The sequence below is a fragment of the Neltuma alba genome, unplaced genomic scaffold (assembly GCF_004799145.2).
Source record: "Neltuma alba isolate B1F8T4 unplaced genomic scaffold, ASM479914v2 tig00013514_pilon, whole genome shotgun sequence".
Lineage (NCBI taxonomy): Eukaryota > Viridiplantae > Streptophyta > Magnoliopsida > Fabales > Fabaceae > Neltuma > Neltuma alba.
Genome location: NW_021637736.1, coordinates 47,467 through 71,480, shown reverse-complemented (window position 1 = coordinate 71,480; position 24,014 = coordinate 47,467). Strand labels below are relative to the sequence as shown.

General features: G+C 38.0%; 4 protein-coding genes across 6 annotated transcripts; 1 reads left to right on the top strand and 3 right to left on the bottom strand.

Moving 5' to 3' along the window:
* Positions 1–4,969: 4,969 nt before the first annotated feature.
* Positions 4,970–6,700, bottom strand: LOC114738001 (vignain-like). Its single transcript, XM_028926015.1, has 4 exons — positions 6,159–6,700; positions 5,835–6,070; positions 5,592–5,732; positions 4,970–5,434 (listed from the first exon to the last, which is right to left on the bottom strand). The coding sequence occupies exons 1-4, from the start codon at positions 6,604–6,606 to the stop codon at positions 5,171–5,173; spliced, it is 1,089 nt and encodes a 362-aa protein (XP_028781848.1). The 5' UTR covers positions 6,607–6,700; the 3' UTR covers positions 4,970–5,170.
* A 1,431-nt stretch (positions 6,701–8,131) lies between these two features.
* Positions 8,132–21,179, bottom strand: LOC114737999 (autophagy-related protein 16). 3 transcript variants are annotated; one of them, XM_028926013.1, is made up of 5 exons: positions 21,174–21,179; positions 10,827–10,981; positions 10,126–10,307; positions 9,833–10,028; positions 8,132–9,376 (listed from the first exon to the last, which is right to left on the bottom strand). In XM_028926013.1, exons 2-5 carry the CDS (start codon positions 10,971–10,973, stop codon positions 8,354–8,356), a joined length of 1,548 nt encoding a protein of 515 aa, XP_028781846.1. In that variant the 5' UTR covers positions 10,974–10,981; positions 21,174–21,179; the 3' UTR covers positions 8,132–8,353. The 3 variants fall into 3 exon arrangements, with proteins under 3 accessions (XP_028781846.1, XP_028781844.1, XP_028781845.1); XM_028926011.1 differs by lacking the exon at positions 21,174–21,179 and adding an exon at positions 11,152–11,344 and having other exon boundaries at positions 10,827–10,984; XM_028926012.1 differs by lacking the exon at positions 21,174–21,179 and adding an exon at positions 11,152–11,344.
* LOC114738000 (alpha/beta hydrolase domain-containing protein 17B) lies at positions 12,347–16,316 on the bottom strand. The gene is made up of 5 exons (XM_028926014.1): positions 15,771–16,316; positions 14,143–14,179; positions 13,805–14,041; positions 13,652–13,699; positions 12,347–13,112 (listed from the first exon to the last, which is right to left on the bottom strand). Exons 1-5 carry the CDS (start codon positions 16,070–16,072, stop codon positions 12,621–12,623), a joined length of 1,116 nt encoding a protein of 371 aa, XP_028781847.1. The 5' UTR covers positions 16,073–16,316; the 3' UTR covers positions 12,347–12,620.
* Positions 21,180–22,669: 1,490 nt separating the features above from the next.
* LOC114737988 (protein JINGUBANG-like) lies at positions 22,670–23,809 on the top strand. Its single transcript, XM_028925993.1, has one exon. The coding sequence runs from the start codon at positions 22,670–22,672 to the stop codon at positions 23,807–23,809; it is 1,140 nt and encodes a 379-aa protein (XP_028781826.1).
* The last annotated feature ends 205 nt before the right edge of the window (positions 23,810–24,014 follow it).

Sequence of the window (24,014 nt, the reverse complement as noted above, 5' to 3'; positions counted from 1 at the left end):
ACACATTATTAATAAAGACATTTTAAGAAAAACATCTCTTCACTATATATAATTAACTTAACTAACCTTTTTAATTTTTTAAAATAATTAATTAGATTTTATATTAAAAACTAATGGTGATATTTTAAATTTATATTGATTGATGGAGTCGAGCATCCAGTTGGCTGCCATTGTCTGATCAGGTACGTTCCTCCTTAAATTTGTTTCTGCTCTCCGCCACTAGTCAAAATGTCAAATTGGCCCACTTGCATTAATAATGGAAATCGGAATGTGAAAAAAAATATCTGGGTTAAATCGAACGATTTCACACAAAAATATCTGTGGTCTTTTTTTGCCAACCACAAAAATGTCCGTAGCTCGTGACACTGGCTTCTCTTTCTTGATTATGATATGACCTATTGATTTGTCTTTCTTATGGGAGATGATGTACGTGATGATTATTTTTATGGCTTAATCTTCTCCTTAATTCTAATTGGCAGCTCGTTGGGATGAGGGAGGAAAGAAATACATCGCAGATGTCACTTTAAAAAAAAATATCTTGATGAGCTTTCTGCGTCAGAAGAGAGGAACTGTATTAGGAGATTAAACATGATTTGCCCCAGTGAATTACCACCGCTCATTTTTATGGCACAACTTTTATAAAATCACAAACAGTTCGTGCTTGCCGCTGTTGATATTCTTGGATGTACATATTAACAAAAAATGGGGAGGGGAGAGGGGGAGAGACAGAGGAGAAATTTCAATAATTTTGATTTTAAAAATTGTAAAAATATGATTATAAAATTTTAATTAAAAATGAAAAATAAAATAGTGAAAAAATTAATTAAAATATTTTAGGGAAAATGTCAAAAAAGGCCCTTGGAATATAGGAAATTCCAAATTGGGTTATAGAATTTCGAAAATGATAGAAGTGAAATCAAGAAGAATTGACAACTTTGCCCTCATCTGTATTTACTTACTACAATGATTTAAGGAATCACTATAAAGGTTTAAACATTACCTAGATTTGTGTAGCGAATAACTACTCACTTTTTCATAGTCAGATGTCTTGTTATTAACTACAACTAATTTTGTAATCACTAAAACATTGTAAGCATTACTTAGATTCGTGTAGAGAATAACTACTCACTTTTTCATAGTCAGGTACTTTATTATTAACTACAACTAATCTTGTAATCACTAGAACAGTGTAAGCGTTACCTAGATTTATTTAGAGAATAACTACTTACTTTTGCTTAGCTAGGGGCAAAATTGTCAATTCGTCTTAATTTTACAAATGATAGATTGAGTCACTTATCCTTTCTGTTATTTTCGAAATTCTAGGATCAAATCTGAAATTTCTTATATTTCAAGAATTTTTTTTTGGAATTTTCCCAAGATTTTAACTCTAATTTTTTATTTATTTAAATCAAAGCGTTTTTGGTCCGTTCCCTTTCCTTGGTACCAAAACAGAAAAAGGGACCCGAAGGAGTGGGACCCCCCCCTTAGGGTTTGAGGCCTAAAAAAATCTGCAAGATTTCTTCAAATGATATTTAATGCCATGAAATGACAGGGGAAAAAAATAAACAAGGAAAAGGAAAAGAAAATAACAAGAGGATGTTGTTGCGCGCGTGAGTATGAAGCCTTCCATTTGATTCCCTCCAAGACGGCATCAGATTCTTCTTCTTCTCCTTCGCAGTCTTCGACTCCTATTAAAACAACTAAACAAGATGATATGAAGTGTGTGTACTCCTCCGGTCCTAAATGTAAGACCCTTATACACACTAGTATAAGGGTCTTACATTTAGGACCGGAGGAGTATTTCATTTATCTTACTGTGAAAGTTATGTTGGCAGAAACAAAACAAAATTTGGACAGAAAATTCAGCACATATATATTAGATAAATTTTTGTAAAACGTAATAATAAGTTAATATAATCTTATAGTTTAATGTCATTCAGGAAGTCAAAAATCATTTTTGTAAATTAATAATTATGATTTGTTTTTAATATTTTGTATTCTAGAGCTATTTTCCCCTATCATGTCAAACGTTAACTTGGATATCATATTACTCAGCAAGAGATTATGAAAATCTTATAAGGTGGACAGTTTTTTTTTTTTCATTTTTCTTATTATAAAAATTAAACTCAGTGTAATTTAAAAATTTTTAGTACTTATGAATTTGTAAACTAACATCTAACAGCTAACGAATTTTATTTTTTTATTTGTGATCAACTATTAATTTTATTAGTAGTAAATTGTTAGCCACGCTAAAAGATACTTCATATTCTTTGTTAAGATAATAAATTCATCATTACTTAATTATTGTCTTTACGCGTTACTAAGTATTATAACTTCTTATCATTCAATCATTATGAATAAATTTTGATGAATCATAACCACGCAATCATTGTTGCATCCAGCCCGCGGTGGGCGGCATAGGTTTTAGAACTTTCCACTGAAGTCTGCGACTTAAAACCGCCACTGTTTTTTTCCCCAATGCCAAATAGTGATCTTAAAAAAAAAAAAAATCTTTTTTTCCCTACTGCTGGATAGGAACTCTTATGGTCCAATATAAGCAGGCTTATTGGACTGGACCTTAAGGTGAGCCCATGTTAGATTGCTACTTTTCTTTTTCTTTTTTTTTGGGTTGTAACTGATATTCATATTAACAATTTAATAGGAAAGGTTTAATTATTTATGATGAAAGGGGGCCGCTTCTTCTTCAACTCGCTGTCACGTCACGTTATATAGATTTCGACTCAAAACTCTCTGCCAGAAGGGTTTTGTATCAGTAAATTTAGTTGAAGTCTTCTTTTATGTACCTCTGGGTGTAGGGGTGTTCATCAAGCCCCCTACCCCAATGTACGTGCCCGAGCCTGTGAAAAAATGGCCCTGCTCAGCCCGAGAAAAAACAGCAAAAAAAAAAAAGAGCATTTTTGGGCTGGGCATATTATGGGCAGGGCTGAACTGCGGGCACGGTATGTTGCCCTGCCTGTGATATATATATTTATAATTCTTTTTTTAGTCAAAAATACTTATAATGATATATAATATATGTAATAATATATATTATTCTCCCCTCTTCTATTTGCCCTAGATACATTTAGTGATATGTGTAATTCTTCCTTTTTAGTATCTTTTTAATGTTTTTCTAATCTGGTTTAGTATCTTTGAGTTTGTTTTCATTGTTGGTTGTCTTGTAAAGATGCAAAAACAAACTCACTTTAGTGTTGTATTAAAAGATATATCAATTTAAGACAAATCAAAGTTATTGATTTGTTGAATTTATTGTTTATTCAAGTATTTATTTCTTTATAATTATTATAAGATACCCTTACTTCAACTAAAATATTTTTCACCAAGATATTACTATTTAGGGTTAGAAGCCTGCCCTGCCCAGCCCATTATTACCCAGCTCAAAAATGGTTAAGGCTTTTATGGGTAGGGCAGGGCAGGGCAGCGGGCTGCAAAATGCAGCCGCTTATCTTTCGGGCCAGCATCGGGCAAAGGGCATACCCTACCTAGCCCTGCCCATGAACACCCTATCTAGGTGTTAGCTCAGCGGTTCTTTCTGCTCCTGTACTGCTGTACTGCACGATAATGGTGAAATGCCCCGCTATAACAAAATGACCCCAAAGCAATCCCGGATCAATTCCAATTGTGCAGTAAAATTTTCAGACCGTACAAACTGCCCTTATCTTATGGTAAAAGTCCACAGTTAACTGTTCAAAATCCTTGCATAGATCCTCTCTAAATTCTTTCTCCCAGCCATAACTCAAACTAGGAGTTGCTCAGAGTAACAAGAAGAACCATGTGCACCAAGTTTTTCCTTTTAAATTGCTCACCTTAACAGCACCTTAATCTGTTTTCTTCAAAAATTCTGTGTGTATTTGCAGACCTTACACAGCTGTTGCCTCAGATATTTCTGTTTTGCCAGCCTAGTACAGATGCGCTTTCCTCTTTTCTTGTTCCTATTCCTCTCTTCTTTGCTTTTTCTTTTTTTTTCTTTTGGGGCGGGGGTGGGGGATTAAATTTATCATCATCAGGCAGCAACTTATGGAATAACTTGTTTGGAATTCTGGTTGAACACTGGACATGTCCTTTGGAGCGATTTCTTTTGATACATTTGAGTTCAGGAACAGAATACAACTAAAAACATCATGGTAGTAGCAAGGGTTGCATTATTCTCTGGTGTCCGCGGTTGAAATAATATGTTCACATTTTAATAGTCTCCTTGCCCTCGCATGGGTTATAAGATAGGGTTGAGTTTCTTCGGTCTATGCATAGTTTTATACAAAATTCCCTTCTCTGACATGCCTGGCATGGTTTTATAAGATTTTCTTGTTCTCCTAGTGTTGCTTTGCCCTAACGTATGATCTAGAGTTGTGATTCTTCAGTGCTTCACTATGCATAGCTTTATTAACAGGGTTACAAATGTATTTTTGCCTTCAAACTATCTCACAAGTGTACTGGCTATCCTAAACTATCAAATGGTGCAACATTAACACAAATTTAAAAAATGCTACAGTATTACTCTTACTGTTAAAATGGAGCAATCGTCTATTAATTGTGTGGTGTGTAGCCTACAAACGCATCTATGTTTGCTTTTAACTGAGATTTACTTCCTTTTTTTTTTTTTTTAAATGGTATGGATCACATTGCAACTTTTTTAAGTTTGAAGGTCAGATTACGCCACTTAATAATTTAGGATACTTATTGCAAAAATACCCTTTAATCCCTATGAATATACTCCTTGTTTGACATGCAAAAGGATGAGAATTTTCTTACACCTCTATTCATATCCTTTTTTTTTTTTTTCAGTTTCTCTGAGAAGGGTATGTTATCCTTCTCCTCATATTTTTTGTCTTCCTCTCAAATAAAATTTCATATTCAATGTATCTATAACCTTCTGTATTCTTACTTGGATTGTGAAGCGCAAACAATTATTATGAAGAGAAGATCACTTTGATGGGTCTTGACTTCAATATAGTGGGATACGGACATAACAGTAGTTATTAAGAATGTTCAGCAAATACAGAGACGAGTCTTTGAATAGGCAAGCTATTTGTATTAATGACGACATAAACACAACAAAGGTAAAATACATGAATATTATTGAATTGATAAATTTGAGTGAGGCAACATCTTAACACACGACAAACAATTAAACGTCAGAGCTGAACTTGTTCTACAGTTCATCTTTAGGAGAGGATGAATGTGGTGTTGGGTTAGTGGCAGAGTTTTTGATGGGGTAGGAAGCCTCCATTGCTATGCCACACAAGCCTTCCTTGTCTGATACTCCTCTTTGCATCCTGATGTAACCTCCTTCTCCCCATTCTGGTCCCCATGAATTCTTCACTATCCAATATTTGGTTCCATCCACAGTCGTCCCGTACCCAACGACTGCCACCCCATGATTCAACTCTGTTGTACAATCTCCAGTAAATACTCCCTGCAATCATTTCACTCATCAATTTTAGGAACCGTTTGTTTTTGATCTAGAATACATAAGATCCCATGAAAACATTAAGTTTGTCCAATTTCAAGCACATGTTGTTCCTAAGTATGTTTCAAACATTCAGTGATTTGAAGATATATATGAAATCTACCTCTGAATAGAATTGGAAATCAAAGCCTCCAGCATCAATGGCTACAGATACAGGTTGGTTGGCTACGGCTTTGAGCAGAGCATCCTCGTCATTAGCAGGAACATTCTCATGCCCATCAATGGAAACTATAATGTCATTCTCCTGCAATATCAGCAAACGTAGCCTCGTAAGTTTTACGATTATTATTATTAGTCAAACGTATTTTGAATCAAACTTGAGGAAAACGAAGTTGTGTGTGTGGACCTTTGACGCATCACAAGTTCCAGCTTCGGCCAGGTAAGGGTAATCTTTTTCTGTTGCTAGGCCACCTTTTTTCTTGATATACTCGAAGGCATATTCCATTAATCCACCATTGCATCCTTGGTTCTGTTCAGTATCACAGTCAACTAACTCTTGCTCAGACAATGACACTAACTTGTGTGTCTTGATTTGATTGATTCCTTCAACTGCTACTACTGTAGAAAACGCCCAACAACTACCTATACCAATAAAAAGATTCTCATCACATTCATAAAAATCAAAAAGCAATTACATAAATACTTGAGAATGTTTCAATGATATGCTTACCACATTGGCCTTGATTTTTGACTGGAGTGACAGCACCTTTCTGCCTCCAATCAACAGAAGGAGGAACCCTACCAACATTCTCGTACATGAAGGTTTCATTGCCACGTGGAATGCCTCGGAACATCCTGTGATGATTAACCTTTGATCCAGCATAGGCATTCCTGAATTCATGGTTGGTCATGTCAGCAAACTTGTTCAGCTTGAGTTTGTACGGCTTATCCATCTTGTTTGTGTTGCGCACGTGCATGACATTGGCTTTGAACACATTGAATCGCTTCTTCTTCTCATCAAGACTCCGAGACACTGTGTGGTGGCTCCTCCATCTCTCGTACAAATCCCACAAGCTCTCCTCCGACGACAAATCCTTCTCGTGAAAATCAAAGCTCTCAGACACTTTGAGAACCAAGGCAAGTGATAAGGCAACCCACAAGAGCTTCTTCATCTCCATAATGCTTCGAATATCAATTCAGGAAAAGATGATTAGAGGGGAAACACACATAGCGTGAAGATGCTTTATATAGAGAAATAGGATAAGAGGTAGGAGACGGAGTTAGAGGATCCTTACGGGAATCAACAATGTGTTATAATTGACAACATGCTAAGGCTGGCACTCTAGAAGTACAAGGAAGGATGTGTTTGGTTTAGTTTAATGAACGAAGCAATTTTCTTTATTACAGAAATGAATATTATATCCCTTTCAATGTGTTAAATAATACAGGAAGTTTTGCCATATGTGAAGCATTGTGAGCTTGAAGGATCATCTTTCGTTGGCATGCCCACCACGCTATTACATGAAGCAGCAGGGTGGGCAGAGAAGGGGTGCTAAAGCATGGTTTCGTCTGGTTTTGAATAGTGTGATATGCGTTGCAAGTGCATCATAGCCTTCTCATAAATGCATATACACTTCAGAAAAGTTTTGATCATTGATATGGAAACTATGGATCTAAAAAGTGCATTTAGAACAGTTATGAAGTAATCAAATTTCTAATACTGATTGAATTCCATTCATTTCACATTCAGTTTTGCTTTATTCAACATGGAAAACAAAAGTGTTATGGGTGAGTTATTAAATATAGATATAAGCTTCCTTGTAAACGTAAAACTCACTGTTTTGGCTTCTAGTTAATTATTCCGATATTCCAAAAATGGTTATCAGAAGTTGGTTATCAGAACTTCCATTGTGTAGAAGCTACTGTGAGGGACAATATTATAATAATAGTTTCACACTGACAGACATTTGACTGCAGGGCGAAGCCGTTGCTTGTGGTGAAGAATTGCATTAACTTAACGTAATGAGAAATTTTAGATTAAATAAAGGAAGTGTGTTAATAAAGCAATGCAATGCCTTCTGAGTGAAGTACAAGGAGAGCCATGTTATGTCAGAGGCAAGGGATTCGGATTGAGGTGTGTCATGGAAAACGACCAAATGGGTCGCGTGCCTTAATTGCATTCATCCTTAAACGGATATGCTTCATCTGATATCACAAACCCACAAGCGTTACCCCAAATTCTCAAAGCACAAGTCCACATTCGGTGGAAAGACCAGCACATCGCTTGTCGGGTTCTTCAGGTCCAAGTCTTTCCAAAAGGTATTATTAATATAATAGAACACACTGACAATTCTCAGAGTTTCAACTGCACACGAATTCTTCGAACCATTTGAGGAGCCCTCTACGATTCTCCTCCCCAAAAGCCTCATAACTTTTAATTATTTGCTTCTCAATCCAATTCTCCCAGGAAAAAAAAGAAAAAAGAAAAAAAGATTCTTCCTTTTCTTCCCATAATATGTTTCTTCGTTATGATCGCCTCAGCAGCCAGGGTTACAGTTCAAAAGACAGGCACCCCGTATTTACCCAGCTTTTGCCAAGCTCCCCCCCCCCCCCGCGTATCCATTTTATGTTAATTTCAAATTGTTTCGATGATATACTGAAGTTATATTAACGGTAAAGGAATAATAATATATAATCTTAATATATCGATTAATAATCCATGCTTTGTTGAGCTATTGAATGATTACTGTAGTTGCAATGAATATTTACATCATCCCCAATTCCAAGTTTTGAATGATATACAGTTTATGAACATACATGATTTTTTTGAGAAAAGAATTGAGCTGGCGAGTCTGAAAACTGAGCATAAAAGTTAAAAGAAACCACTTCCTAATGAACAAGTGCATTCGTATAAACACGACCCCATCATGTCCAGACACAAACAACCCCATTCTTGTCAGCTGAGGCAAGGGGTTTTCCAAGTCCACTCCACGTACAACACAACACAGGCGAATTGTGTTCTTTCAGAGTACTGACAATATCAGACTTGGATACAGACCAAATATAAACAGATCCATCGGCAGATCCAGCAGCCACATAGTTATCATCAGGACTGATGCACGAGCGGCTCCAATTAGAAGCCACTCTGTTTCCTGTGGCTCTCAGTGTGCCACAAACCTCCATAGTCCGCACATCAAACAAGTTATGTAAATTGTCCCTTCCACTGGTCAACACAACATTTCCATTCCGAGAAAGAGATATAGAAGTGACTGGAAGCGAATGTGCAGCAACCTCACTAAGTAGCCTTCCAGACTGAATATCCCATAACCGAAGATTTCCATCAACGTGACCAGAAAATATGGTCTGTCCGTCCATGCTGAAGCAAAGAGCATTACAGTTGCTGTAAAAGATTATTGTGTTGGTGCAGTACCCTTTCACCAAGTCCCAAACTTTGATAGTTCGATCATGTGCCGAACTGACTACATGGCGACTCGAAACCTTGCTGACATCAACAGCACACACTTTTTCTGTATGACCAGTGAGGGTATGATGAACCCGGCCTGTATTCACATCCCACACGTACAAGTTGTTTGAGCTGCTAGCAGCAATAACAGATCGATTGTCATGGGTAACTGTGAGATCCAAGACAGAGCCAAGGCAGCCATAAAGATTAGAACTCAAGGATCCTGTATTAGTGTCCCACACTTTAACTGACCGATCATGTCCCCCAGTAATCAATTTACTGGAGTTGTACACAAACAATGCGGAAGCACAGCCACCTTCATGGGCTTGGAGCCTGTATTTGCACGTGGAGGGGTTAGTTGACTCTAGAAAGAACTCGGCACCTTCTTCACTTCGTCGAACTATGCCATCTACTTGCTGCTTGGCTAGTTTTTCCAAATCACTGGCCTTTAGCCGTTCAACCATGTCCTCATACAGTGCATTTACCTAAGTAGATAAAAATAACAACATAAGATACTCAATTTAGCAAGGAAGCATTTAAAACCCTGCAAGCTAAAATTATCAGCACCACAGTTTAAGGATGCGCCGCATGAATATCAAATTGATTCAACTATATCACGCAGGGTCTAAATTTCGAGTCAAGTTGAACCCCCCTCCCAAATCCCCACCTAAAAAAAAAAAAAAAGGGGCAGAGGGCCTAACCAGTTTGGAGGTAATTCAACAGAGATGGAATCAAGCTAACAACTACAGTAGTAACATAAGCCAATTATAATACAATTATCCTGAGAGAGGCTTATTGCTCGCATACCCTTTGATGTACCCACAACACTTGACTGTTGCTACCCAATCAAATGATAAAGCCAAATTCCTCCTCAAAAAGTTGTGTAGAAACACTAAGCCATCTCCTCTCAAAAGAAGACATGGAGAACGAATAAATTATACCTCATTGAGGCGTTCAGCATCCTTCATCTTTTCCAGCATCCACCGGTCAACTAACATCTTGTTTTCAGCCTCAGTATTCTTGGCTTTGACAATCATCTGTTCCAACTGTGCTTTAAGTTCTGCATTCTCACTAATAACCAGTTCCAGAGCTTTAATCTTTTCTTCCAAGTCTTTCCTTAATTGAGAGCTCTCATCCCTGCAACATTTATTTAAGTTGCAATCAATTGTGCAACAGCATGAACAAAACAACTAGACTTTACAAAAATTAACACATAGAAAGAATAGAAATCAACCTGAATTCAGTCAACTCCTTTTGTAGATCATTGATTGCAGCCTCTTTCTCTTGAACCGAAGCTTTTGAAGCTCTGGATTCAGCTACTTCAACAACCAGTTGCTCAGACAATCGGGATTGCGCTTTGTAGCATTGTTGAAGTTCCAACTGCAGATTCTCTGCTTTCTCCTTCCACTCGGAGCCCTACAAGAACATGCAATGTTTAACTAAATAAAGCATTCCAATTTTTAAATGAACTCAACCTGACCCAGCAACATAATCCGAGTAGCTAAAATAGCACCAAAAACACCAATGACAAGCATTGATAGATTTCTCATTGCCTAAACATTCAAAAGCAGCATTCCTCAGTTCAGAGTGTCAACCGGGAAAATTAGAAAAAAAAGAAACAAAAAGCGATGAAGCAGGCATCCAGAACCAACATCTTGGTGCAGAAGAGATATTGCACTGAAACATCGCAAATTGGAATCTTTTTTATTTTTCTAATAAATGGATCCTTGCATATTCTCTATTTTTTCAAAAGGAAAAATTATTTCTCTGCTGACACTGTCCAGTAGTAACCAATGATTCAACAAGTTTATAGATGGTAACAGGAAAAGTAACTATGCTCCCAGTATTTCAAGTGGTTAAATTGGAAGCTGGATCTTAACTTTTATGAATTCGATAAAATTCCAATTAGCGATAGCATGAATAAAATTCGGGGACCTGGGAAGCGATAGGCCTGGAAAGAGCTTCCAAAGCCGGAGCATGAGCGCCTTCTTCAGCTAAATGACGCTTTCGCAGAGCCTTCAAAGCGTGCTTTATAGCTTCATTCGCAATATCTTCTTGTGATTTACAACAAGACTTAGCCATTATATCACCTGCTCAATTGGATGAAAAGTAAATATGAAAGATCTATTAGAGAAATCAACATAAAGTATTATAATTTCGATAAGAAATCGACTTGAATCAAGTGCATGCGTTTTTCTCCATGTTTTTAAAGCGATTTAGATACCGTTTTATTCCCTAAGTTCCTCCTAATTTCACTTACACATTGAGAATGCTGTGCTCGGTCTGAACTAACGCGATCCGTAAGGCAAGACTTAGAATCGCGTACTTATATTTCGAAATACGGTAGAAACCCCAAAATATCTCGCTTCGCTCGGCCAAGTCTGGAAAGTTGTGCGTTTACCATGAAGATAATAGCGGACGACCATCGAAGCTTCGTCACCAAATCCCCTCTTCATCATCATCAGTTGATCGCCTTCTTCTTCGTCAAATTATTTTCTTATTTTTCTTTTTGGTACAACGAAATCCCATTGATTTGGGCTTAACATTTCTTTTTCTGGTACGCATGGCAGTTGGGCTCAACATTTCAATTACCATGTTTTTATGATTTTATCAAGGTATCAATACCTCGGCTTATTTTGATGTGTGCCCTGATGATCTGAAGGGCTTTGTGCACCGTGACAGTTTGGGATTTAGTCCCACTTTGAGTTAGTTTTTCTTTTTGGGCTGAGCCTTCTTTTGTACCAAAAATAAAAATCAAAGGTCTCGTATAAAACGAAATTTATCAAAACGTCTGATTTAATTCCAGCCCAACAAAAGTTTGGGTTAGAAAAATGGGCCGAGGAACAAACTGAAATCTCGCCTAAAAAAGAAGGACAAAGCGAAAGAGTTTTATTTTTATAAAAATATTTATAAGAATTTAAAATAAGCAGGTGCAATCAAGTCATAAATTATAATAAAAAAAAGATCGTTGCATTAATAACCCCTTTTCGTTTGCGAATTGACTGAAGAAGACTTGTTTTCTTCCTTTTTTTTTTTGGGGAAAGTTCAGTAACTAGGACATTTTACATGATTTTAATTGTAATTATACTTTTTACCTGAAATGCTTCAGCAGTATATCAATATTATACAATGACAGCTGAAGTGAAATTGAAAAACAAAAAAATATTGCTAAAATGTCAATTAAAAGAGAATGGGAGGAGCGCAATGTAATTCAGTATCCCTCCCCTGTTACCTTTCAAACACGGTCTATCTGACGATGAAACTGGGCATTGTTCAGTCTTCCCGTTTGTTTATGCTCTCAATAATTGACAAATAAATACGATTAATTGTTGAATACCAACGGCACCAGCCATGAAAATATTTTCTCTCAATGTGTAACATCCTCTTTGGCAAATCTAAATAAAGCCAATGCTAAGAAAACATAAATGGCCGGGAGAATCCCAGAGAGCAAGGTATAAAAAGCATTAATAATCACCTTGTATCAGGAACTTCATTTTCTTTCTTCAAATAAAATAACGTTAGAGTCACTTGAATTGGGGAAAAAACTAAGATGACGACTTCCAACATATCAAATCTACATGAACATTAAAATGTAGCTGCAACAACATACACAAATCCTGCAAACCATAAGTTAAACCCCCCCAATGTAAGTAACTGTATATGTATCTTTCACACCTTCCCCCTCCAATGTATAAACCTCAGCAACAATCTTCCATTGCTATAGGACGTTCAACCAGCTCGAATTCTTTCCCGCCAATCAATGCTCTTCCAAGCCCTCTCGAACTGGACATCAATGCTTCTCCTGGACTTGTCATGGTGCTCCACATTTTTCCTAGACCTCTCCGACTGGTCAAAAGACATCCTTACCTTGTCAAATTTTTCGCCACTGTTAAATTTATGTTCATGATGTTTCAGTTTTTCTGTCCTATCAGTGCTTTTCCTTGGTTTGTCCCTCTGGTCTGTACTCTTCCTTGGAGCTTCAAAGCAATCAGTACTTCTTCTTGGTTGGTCAACTCTATCCTTGCCTCTCCATAAGTTTGGTCTCTGAGATGGAGGTTTTTCTACTGTTGACACAAATTTTCTGAGATGTCTAAGGTATTCTGGATAGAGTTCCAAATTACAGTGGCTTCCTCCTTTGAGCCATAAAGGTTCGTACTTCTCTTGACATAGCTCCCACAGCTGCTTTCCATGAGAGCAGTCAACAACCTCATCAGCAGTCCCCTGAATAAAGCATCAGAATGATGCCATATCAGTTCCACTATAGGAATCTAACTCTACATCTATCTACATATAGATATATATATATATTTAAAAAGATTATGACAAGCTGCACAGTTTCTCAAGTTCCTTATAATGTATGAGCCCCTATCTAGCTCATCTTGCACAAACAATAATCAGAGATAAGCGATTTATGTGAAAACAAGTCACAACTATACTCAAGAAAATAGCTAAGTTTATCTGAGCAACACAAGCCTTTGTCTCTCCCACTTTGATGCCATTAAAGACTGCTCCAATAAACAAATTCCTCGATGTAGTGTTAGTTATCAAGCTAGGATGGGTTGTTCTCTGCCTGTCAAGAGGTCATATTTCATATCATGGTTTTCTTGTACCAGAAAGAAATTTATAGCTGGCAGCACTCATCACTATGACCTCAGGACTAAATCAGTACTGGTGACAACAATTCCAAAACTATATGATAACATCCAGATTATAAACATTAGCAAGTGGAAATTCCAACAAAACAAGGGTCCAGGACTCACATGAATTATTAGCACAGGACACTTCACCAGCGGAATTTTATCAATGTTCTGCACACCAATAGCACAAAACTAAATTCAGACGCATAATAGCACGTAGAAATAAATTCATAACCAAGTGAGATCAAGCATCAATAATAATGAAAAGAATCTGACCTTATAAATGTCAAACCAGTATGTGCGCTTTACAGGGTACATGACTCTCAACCCTGATAGTATTGGACTGTGGAGAACAACAGCCCTCAGGTGGGGTAAACGGGCAGCAAGATCTGAGGTAGGGCCACTTCCAACTGATTGACCATAAAGGATTATGTTTTCCTGCTTGGCACCATAGTTCTCTTCCAGACACTTGTATGCAGCTTCAATGTCAGCATATGTATTATGCTCACTTGGCTGTAGGGGAAAAAAATCCATTAGCCTTTTTTAGGTTACATTTGCCTGCTAGGATATAAGATGAATCAAATGTACCATAAAGAAATGCATAAATATGTTACCTTTCCTGAAGATTGTCCATAGCCAGAGTAGTCGTATCTGCAAACATTGAACAAAAGCGTTTAAGAACATTTAAAACATCAACTTGGTAAACTTTTCCTTCAAAAATTACGGAGCTATCATCTGATAAGCAAGTACAGTCTTTCAACTTCCTCATAAAATGGTTTGTAAAGGGTCTTTTTGATTGATTTTTTTTTGGGTGTGGCGACAGGGATGAGCAATCTGAAAAATACCGCCTCAACCATGGATGCTAAATATGCAGCATCACTGCCTCCTGAGGCTTTTACCTGCCTCACCAGAACCTTTCCTAGTCCAGTGAAAGACAAAGATTTACCATTTAGGAAACTGAAATAAGAAGCTGATGCAGTTCCACTTAAAATAGTTGGACATGCGTCATTGATTGAAAAATCAATCAACTAGGGTCTCCAATTCCATTTTTGTTTGCGAGACACAAGGAGTATACTTTGCCAACAAAGAAAGAGTAATCTCCCTCGGGTTTACAATTCCATTTATCATAATGAGGTGTATATGATGTTAATATAGGTCACAGGAAACAATAAATTTGATGCAAGCTGTCAAATCAATCGAATCTAACTCAAAGTTCATTATGAGCAAATTGTTATTGTTAGAAAAAATAGTGCTCAGAATCGTAACGTTTGGCCGGAATGTTAGTGATAAAACCACGTGTGCTTCAGATGTGGTGCTACTCTAGATTGTGAAAGACAATAAATTAGGTTTCAGCCGTCAAACCAATCAACGGTTACTCAAAGTTTGTTATAATTCTTTAGGATTAGAGATAGAGCTCAAAATCATAACTTTTGGCATACAACGACAAAGCCCCATGTACTTATTGCCAAAGGGGAAATCATCCACTAAGTTTAACAGCCTAGATAGGTGACAAAATTGTTGACCTCCATATCTGAAATAATCTAACTAGACTTAACTATATTTTTACAAGCAAATTTCCAACTAGGTTAAGAATTAATACATTTAGAATGGACATTGTTTTGTGCGTATATTATTAAAACAAAAGGTTTTTTTTTTTTTTTTGGTTGGCCCCGGGGGGGGGGGGTATGACATTAACATTCACACATTCAGCTATTATCTTCCAATGAAGCAATAATTACATAAAAGATATGGTTGGTCTCATCAATTTAGACTAAAGGCAAAGCAGATCTACACAAAGAAACCACAGGAAAGCATTAGTTATCCTCAGCCCTCAGGCCAGATAACATAGAAAGCATAATTTAACCGATCCCATTCGCTCGTCAATAAACTAAGAGAAATGAGTCAAAGGAATCGTTTATTTTATCCAACCTATCAACATTGGAGCCATATCCAGGCTGAACAGGACCATCGACCTGCCTTCGTCAAGTAAACGCACTAATTTTAATCAAGACGATGGTAAATTTGTCATTTGCAAAATACATCAAATAAAAAATATAATTTGGGAAAATTAGTAAGGGCAGTATCGCAGGATCGAAGGTACCTCCTCAAGGGTAACGAAGAAAGTTTCTAGAAAATTCAACAAAACGAAACACGGAAATGCGCACGCATGGAGACTGGGAAATTCATACATCAGACAAGTATCGTGAACTGGAGAAAAAGGGAAGGGTAAATTTTGAATTACCCCATGAGATTGACGCGCAAATGGATGCTCAGCTCGACGAAGAGCTCGTACATCTGCCCGATATCGGCGGCATTCCCGTGAGAGTAGAGAATGGTGGATTTGGCCAGGGGATGGCGGACATACATTGCGACGATCTCATTGCCCCGACGGGTGGGCAATTTCAGAATTTCAACGTTCTCGCGGTGGGGAAAGGGGTCCAAGAGCAAGAGGCCGGTAGCTTCTTCCTTAACCAGCTTGTAGGACGGCGGACTCGGAGGAAAGAAAGCCAACTTAGCAGCCATGGAAGAAGTAACCCCACCCATCCTCCTCAGCAAGAAAGGAATATCTCTCTTTCTCAGTCTAAGAGTGACTAAAATCTGCCGCTAGACAGAAGAAGAAGCCAATGAACATGCCTTAATTCTTCTTTCACCTTCGTCCCCTACTAAAATGTTCACAGTTTTTGAGAGGGATTTTTGTTGGTATTAGCACAGTTGAGAGAGTGGGAACAGTTTTGGTTTTGGGCTGGTTTGCTCGCATCCACGCTATCTAGGCATTCGCAACCATAGATTAGTCTTTCACACCTTCCCATCCATTCGTATTTTTAAGGGCAGCGAATTTGTGCTTAGTTGTCCCCCGGTCACCCTCACGTGTTCCATTATTGACCTGAGAACTCCCTCCTACTCCCTTAATGGTCCCTCTTTCTTTTTGCACTCCCACCCTGCTTCTTTTCTGTATTTTCACGCCGTCCCCCTTCCTTTCCTTACTTTTTCTAACATTCTGGCTTTGATAAACTGGCACACAACAACATAATACATCAAAGAGAAAATTAGGAAAGAGAAGAGATTAAAGTGGCAAACATCTAAAGTGGCAAACTTGGGTAAAAAAAATGTGCTATACTAACATTTCCGTTCATCTGAGGAGGTTTATACATACATAAATATTGAGTAATAATTACAATGAATCAAAGGGTTGGATCAACACCCAAAATAGGAAAAAAGATCATATCAAACTAGTTAAATGTATTAGATAAAAAGAATTAATCGTTTAAACAAAATATATTATAATCCTCATATCCTAAATATAAGAGTCACTTTATAGTTACACTAGAAAGTGGGTTTTGTATTTAAAATCAGAGGAGTATTACGATACATGTTAGATGCTCGAGTCTCATAAGACAAGGGACACCTGTGATGAGAGGCATAGTCATGAATTTGAATCATATTAATCTATTATCCAGATATTTAATAATAAGATTCAGAAAAAATGTCTAACATTTCGAAAAATTCAAAATAAAAAGGGAGGGTGAAGATGGAGGAATATAAAAATGAGGGAGGGGGAGGGTGGGGTAAGGAACAGGGTGTGGCATATGGGTTGACTTGGTTTGAACATGATTTGATTTTGAGAAGGGAGGGACTTTCGGCTGAGCTGCACAATGGGACCTCACATTGAGGCATGAATGAATGTCCTCTTCTTCATCCTCCTCCGACTCAGTACTTACTCATTCACAGTCCTGTCCTGCTGCCCAATTCTCAGCATTGTCCCTTTAATTTAGTCTCACGTTCATCTCACGCATCGACACGCCTACATCGGGTTCGGCCCCTGGGACCCACACCAACAATAATATTCTGCCGTTCCCATGTTTTGTGTCTATTAAGGCTACCCCCCTCCCCCCGCCCTTCATCATACAAAATCATCACTCCTCCCGCCCTCCAGCTCCTCCCCCCGTACCTTTCCCTGCACGCTTTCCACTTTCCATGCTTTCTGCCCCCTTTTCTGCTCTTCATATATATATATATATATATTTTCCTGGGGGAAAAAGAATTGTTGGATTCAGTGACAGATTATACTAGCATTATTCTATGGGGGAAACTTGAGATTGGGTTCATAATTTTGCTCCTGACTTTTTTTATGCAATAACAATAATAATGTCATCGCCATGAGAAAATGAGGATGATTAGGGAAAATAAAGAATCATTTTTTTTACAGATATATCGCCCCCACTCTTGAAGGAAAAAGAATGATGATTTGAGCTTCCATTCTTGGGATCTATTCATGTCACATGTTCGTGGGATCTATTCGAAATCTTATTTCGAAAAATTGGCCAATAAAACTTTCACACATACAGAGCACCAGTTTTAGAATGTAGATTATTTTCTCTGATAAAATTTTTAATGAGAGATTTTAAAAAAAAATTTGCCCGTTTCATTTTCTTTCATGGGAGAGTTGTTTTCGGCCAGGATTCCGACCAAAAAAAAGCCCAGCCTAAATGAATGGGCCCATCGTTTTAATGCCCCGGTCCAGGTTATACTGATTCCCGAGACGTCATTTTCGCACAAAATTGTTGCTGACCACAGAAACAATACAAGACTCGGATAGCCTCTCGCGTTACTTTCATCACCGGTGTTTGAAATAGAACACAAGGAATTAATTCTCTTGGCTCCCTTTATTTTATCTTAATGTTTAAATCAATTCCTACATTTGTATTTTCTTTTCAAGCCAGTCCTTCCTTATGCTGTAATTCTGTCTTAAAATTAGTGCTCACAATTTGAAGCAGCTAAGATGTAACTCTTCTAATTAAGGTTGCGTGTCCAAAAATTACATCCAAAGGTGGAGTGCTGAAGTATAAATAAATATCTTATGTGTGGCTTTTTTTTCTAATTTTTTTGTCGCTCATCCATATCCAACCGGGGACAGATCTTGCTGACATGTGCTTGCGGATAGACATGCAAAATATACATGTGTGTTTGTGTGTTACATCTTATTTCTGCCAGAAATTATAGGAACTAACACCGAGACAGAACTGAAGCATGACAAATAATTTCTACGGCCATCATAAAAGGAAAGAAAGATAAATTGATAGATTATAGGGGCCGGTTGAGAGAACAGTGGTGAAATATGAGGAGGCGGAGGCTAATTTTCAGGAAGAAAAATGATAGCCGACGAAGTCATGCGAAAGCGTGTGAAGTTTCTTATTATTGTGCAGCTCAGCGCAAATCAAAATGTTGAGATCCACAAAATTTCTTGTGGATGATGCCTGCACAGAGGTCTCTTTTTATGCGTGCTTTCAGTTCCAAGTAATTTTTATTACTGAGCTCACAGTTCAGGGTGTTGGAAACTACGAATAATGACATTAGGCATATTGGAGAAAGCACTGTAGAAGGTAATGGATTATTTAAAACTGCATATCTCTTCCTTGAGAAAAATGCTTGCTTGGTGGGATCGATCCCACTAAAGGCAGAGCTGGGCACACTTCTGCACGTTTCTAATTCACACACATCAATAAAAATAGTTACACGCATTGAATCTATCATAAAGTTCAAATAATTCTTAATATTATTCTTATCAGCCACATGAAATTCCAACGCCATATTAATATCTACTTTCTTACTATTCTTATTAAATATAAACATATGCGGAGAAAAATATTTAATACTCGTTAAAATAATCAAAACATCTTACAAAATGGATCAAACTATCTTCTAAATGACTTCTCCTAATACAGACCAAAGCTCAATTGTTCAAAATTAATAATACAGCGATGGAGAGATGAGAAGGTGAAACGAGAGAGAATTCACTGAATTGCAATTGTTTGATTTTGTAGATGACAGAAGTTTCTTAGTTAGAAATTTAAAAATCTTCACCGTTGAAAAATATGCTATAAATTTTAGATGTTCGGATGGCTTTAATAAGGAAGAAATAAGAAGTAAATCTCTTCCAACCTTAAGGCCTAAACCACTGTTTAAAAGTTGTGGAGTCTTGAGAGACTGGGCCCGGTCATACTTTGGGCTATAATTTCTGTTAGGTAGTTAATTTTCTTTCCCCTGCTGGGTTAGTTAAGTGGCGCTATACTTAACTATCGTTTGACGCAATCTGGGAACGGACTGGAATTAGGAGTAGAATTGCGGGCTTGTTCGCATAACAACGTAGGAGCTGATCGATTAGGCGATGAGAGCGGGAACTGTTTAAAACCTGATTAATCTTTAAAAGCTGATTGACACAAAATCAACACAAAGCAACTGCAAGCTGATCCGTTAAAAAGAAAAAGAAAGTGGGAGTGGACTGGGGGCTCATAAACACGTGATGAAGGTTACCGCTTGCTCCCTTCATTATATCAAGGGTGCTTGTTTGTCTCGACATGAGTGGAAGCTTTTTCTTTTTTCTTTTGGTCAAATGTTTATGAGAGATGCAAAACTCCTCCTAAATGTCAAAGATGAAGAAGAGAGATAGAAAAACCATGAAATTAATGAACATGAAGCTGTACTCATATTAAATAAGAAAATTAAAGTTTTATATTGAAGGTCAAAACAATTAATCTAAATATCTCTTAAATTTTAAAGTGGAAAGAGTAAAATTCATAATAATGGATTTATATTTTTATATAATACATGGCACATTTAAAAAAAAAAAGCCAGTTGGGGTTTATAGTCCAACGACATTAAATATTTTTCTGGAATCTTTTTTAAGTGTGAGTCTGAGTTTTTTTGTGAGTTTACACCGTCTGTAGAAACTATAATTGGCACCTGTCACAACCAATTTTCTTTTCCAAAAAGCCGAATCAGCGAGGGTCCATTTTATTAATTTAAGAGGGGGAAAAAATGAGCGCGTCAACAACCGCCACTTGTAGCTACGGATAGAAAGCATCTCCTACGCCCTAAGCCGTAGATGTGGTCAGCACTTAAGTCAGCGCGCGCACTAACTAACTTACCTTAAACAGTTTGTTCCCAACCTCCACCTTCTCTTACCAATCATAGCAATGCAGCTTCTTCTTTAATTGACGGGCTGCCGTGTGTCCATTCAGAATAATAACAAATAAAATAAACTTGTCCCACAATGTTCATTCTTTTCTATTTTAAATTTTTAAATATTTCCTACGACCTAGCTGGTTTTGTATTTAACAGAAGTATGGGTAGAGTTTTTAAGTTCAACCTCACTACAACAAATTCAAACGGATCCAAACAAGAAGAGTAAAATTTGCCCCAAAAAAGGGTGCGTTTATTGAAACATTATTAAAAATAGCATCTAAAGTTATGAGTTTAATTTTTTAAAATTGTTTTTCTCTCGTGAGTTTTTTCCTTGGGAAAATGTTAATTAATTCTTGATTTTTCACGCATAATATAGAACGGAAAAAAGTAAAAGCGGAAACTACAAGGAACGTGGCACGACGAACCCTTCCCGTCCGTCCGTGGGAAGAAAACGCAAAAGCTTTTTGGGTCTACGGCCAATGAAACTCAACCAAAGTGCAGTTCATTACAGTATTACACAACTGACGCACCGCATTGTTAACAAAATCTAATTAACGCCTTTAAAAACATTATAAATATATTCACACAACACAAACATAGGCTTGTGTGCCACATTCCATGAACCACCAAATTGGCATACTTTTAGGTCAATTCCATTGGAGACATGCTTTGTCTTAAACACAAACAATTCATATCAGAACGACACGTTATCAACCTATAGGCCCCGACCTACACATAACCCTATACACACGCAAGCTTCGACATAATTATATTAACACTTGGATCCCCATAGTTTATTAATCGGGAAATCGTTAAAGATGTCATGATTTAAGCTTTGTTTATGCATAAATAGGGGAGCAATATAATAATTCATGGTTTTAATACTATAATGGTCTTTGGTGGGATTCTCTACTTGCACCTTAAACTCGTGTCTCTACGCTTAGGCTGATGCTAATAATGCGTCTGCACAAGAAAGATCAGCTTTTAGTGGAAGAAAAGGCACCACCCACAACGCAAAAAGGAGAATTTGAGGAGCGACGACGCAGCAAAAGAACAACATAGTGTCCGCGAAAACGATGCCAAAGGAGAATGAACATTAAAGGCACATATATATAAAGGATTTTTAAATAATAAACAACGGGAAAAGGTTATATTAAAGCAAGTTAATAATAGAGAAGTAGTGAGGTGAGCATGGCATGCTTCGAAATTGCTAGGGCATCAAAACAGGAATCGTATCATCACGCATTGGAAACACCAACTTAGCTCATTATCATCTGAGGTTCCATTATTTCGAAATATGGACGGCCCACATCAACCATCATTGCTTTGAATGATAAAACACTTTTTGTATTTGCTCGTGAGTTTGTTTTCAGTTCAACTTCATTATGTATCAAAAGTTTATAAAGGGAAATTCTTTTTAATTAATTGGTTGGACACACACACATATATAGATAAATGTACCTTATACAGAATATGTTATTCATTTAATTATTTGATACATGTTACTGAACATGATAATATTATCGTGTAGGTGTATTTGATAAACGTTGTTATCTGATATTTTTGCTGTGTATTTCGAATCCTCGTCTTCTCATGTGAAAAGGGCCCCAGCTTTTGAGGGGGTTTTTTTGTTGGTGTTGTGAGGGGAGGCCGAGTAGGTTCAGGTACAACGTACATGGGAGATGTTGCTCAGTCTGATTCATTGGGTCCATCGGATCGTCGGTGGGTCCCGCCACTCTGGTTATTTGCCCACTAAGACCCACCTCCTCACCTTCTCCGCCCGCCACGTGCTCCTCTTTTAGCTTCCCCACCTGTTCCTACAATCAGTCAATTAATTATAAAATATTTATATAAAACTATGCAGTATCCGTATATTCCTTTCTTTGGCCATCCTGTACAGTCAATCAATTTAGCTCATTAGTATATTGCATAAGATTAAAATAAATCACAACTTATTTCTAACTGCTAAAAAATGTTATTGCAATAAGTTTTATATATCTTCCACATTGACCTTGATTTATTTTGATATTATTTTTACAAGATCTGCTGAATTATCTATGTATTTGTAATGTAACGTGAAAACACACGGCTGATTTTGACCCTCCCTCCGTATCTCAACTGCTACTTATACTCCCGCTTCTTCAAACTCCAATTCCCTGGCTTCATTGCAACTCCAAAATGAGCTTCACAGAGAGAGCGTCCAGTGGAATCAGCAACGGTGTTAAAAAACCATGTTCGCATTCCCACGAACCCCCTTTTAGTTACCGTTGTTTAGCGTCTCTCAAAACCCTAACACCTCACATCACTTGTCTCGCCGTCCACCGGAACCTTCTGTACGCCGCTTCACTTAATGTAATCAACGTCTTCCATGTTTCTCACTACACTCACGTAGACGCATTCAACGACAACCCCGCCTCAGGATTCGTCAAGTCCATTGCCTTCTGCGATTCCAAGATCTTCACCGCTCATCAAGACTGCAAGATTCGCGTGTGGTCCATCTCTCCCTCCAAACGACACCGTCTCCTCTGCACCCTCCCCACCGTCAAGGACCAGCTCCGTCGTTTCATGCTTCCCAAGAACTACGTCAGCGTTCGCCGCCACAAGAGGAGGCTGTGGATTCAGCACTGCGATACGGTGTCGGGTTTGGCCGTGAACGAAGGGCTCATGTACTCGGTATCTTGGGACAGGAGCTTAAAGATCTGGGACGTGTCCGATTACCGGTGCATGGAGTCCATGAAGGCACACGAAGACGCCATCAACGCCGTCGCCGTCTCGGGGAACGGAACGGTGTACACTGCTTCGGCCGACGGGAGCATCAGGGTCTGGGAGAGGGATGAGAAGGTGAAAAAGTACAGACTGGTGAACAGTCTAGAGAAGAAGAAATCAACCGTGAATGCACTGGCGTTGAACGGCGACGGTACGGTGCTGTTCGCGGGGGGTTGTGACAGTAAGATTTCGGTGTGGGAGAGGAAGCAGGGGACGAACGACGTCGTGCTGGTGGAAACCCTTCGGGGTCACAGCGGGGCAATCCTGTGCTTAATCAACGTGGAAGGATCGTGGATCGCGAGTGGATCAGCAGATCAGACGGTGAGGATTTGGGGAAAGGAAAGGGGAGGCGGGTACAGTTGCAGAGCAGTGTTGGAAGGTCATGAGAAGCCGGTGAAGTCAGTGGTGGCATTTTCAGGCGGCGCGGATGCGGGAAACGGCGTCGTCACAGTCTGTAGCGGAAGCCTTGACGGGGATATCAGAGTGTGGGAGTTATGGGGTTTGAATAGTCCAACTTCAAAATCAAATACAGGAGGTCTTCCTATAATATGAAAGCGATCCTATAGGGAATATGGATATGAAAATTATAGCAACAAAGGAGCATTATTAAATATAGGGGTCAATAATATGAGAACATGATGATGTATATATAGAGATGATCAGGTAATTGATTGCAGATCATAAATATATTACTTGTTTTGCAGCAGACAGTATTTAAACTTGGATGATTGAAGGTCTCGTGAAGTACCTAAATTTG

What these genes read in the sequence shown, in the direction of transcription:
- LOC114738000 (XM_028926014.1), bottom strand. Translation starts at nt 16,072, where the DNA reads ATGGGTGGGGTTACTTCTTCCATGGCTGCTAAGTTGGCTTTCTTTCCT. An exon ending in ATGGACAATCTTCAGGAAAG is followed by an intron (nt 14,042 to 14,142) that starts GTAACATATTTA and finishes TTTCCCCTACAG; the next exon opens with CCAAGTGAGCATAATACATA. An exon ending in GTCCTGTGCTAATAATTCAT is followed by an intron (nt 13,113 to 13,651) that starts GTGAGTCCTGGA and finishes TGCTTTATTCAG; the next exon opens with GGGACTGCTGATGAGGTTGT.
- LOC114738001 (XM_028926015.1), bottom strand. Translation starts at nt 6,606, where the DNA reads ATGGAGATGAAGAAGCTCTTGTGGGTTGCCTTATCACTTGCCTTGGTT. An exon ending in CAAAAATCAAGGCCAATGTG is followed by an intron (nt 6,071 to 6,158) that starts GTAAGCATATCA and finishes TTATTGGTATAG; the next exon opens with GTAGTTGTTGGGCGTTTTCT. An exon ending in GAACTTGTGATGCGTCAAAG is followed by an intron (nt 5,733 to 5,834) that starts GTCCACACACAC and finishes CTGATATTGCAG; the next exon opens with GAGAATGACATTATAGTTTC.
- LOC114737988 (XM_028925993.1), top strand. Translation starts at nt 22,670, where the DNA reads ATGAGCTTCACAGAGAGAGCGTCCAGTGGAATCAGCAACGGTGTTAAA.
- LOC114737999 (XM_028926011.1), bottom strand. An exon ending in AAGGAGTTGACTGAATTCAG is followed by an intron (nt 10,029 to 10,125) that starts GTTGATTTCTAT and finishes TAAATGTTGCAG; the next exon opens with GGATGAGAGCTCTCAATTAA. An exon ending in ATGCTGAACGCCTCAATGAG is followed by an intron (nt 9,377 to 9,832) that starts GTATAATTTATT and finishes TTATCTACTTAG; the next exon opens with GTAAATGCACTGTATGAGGA.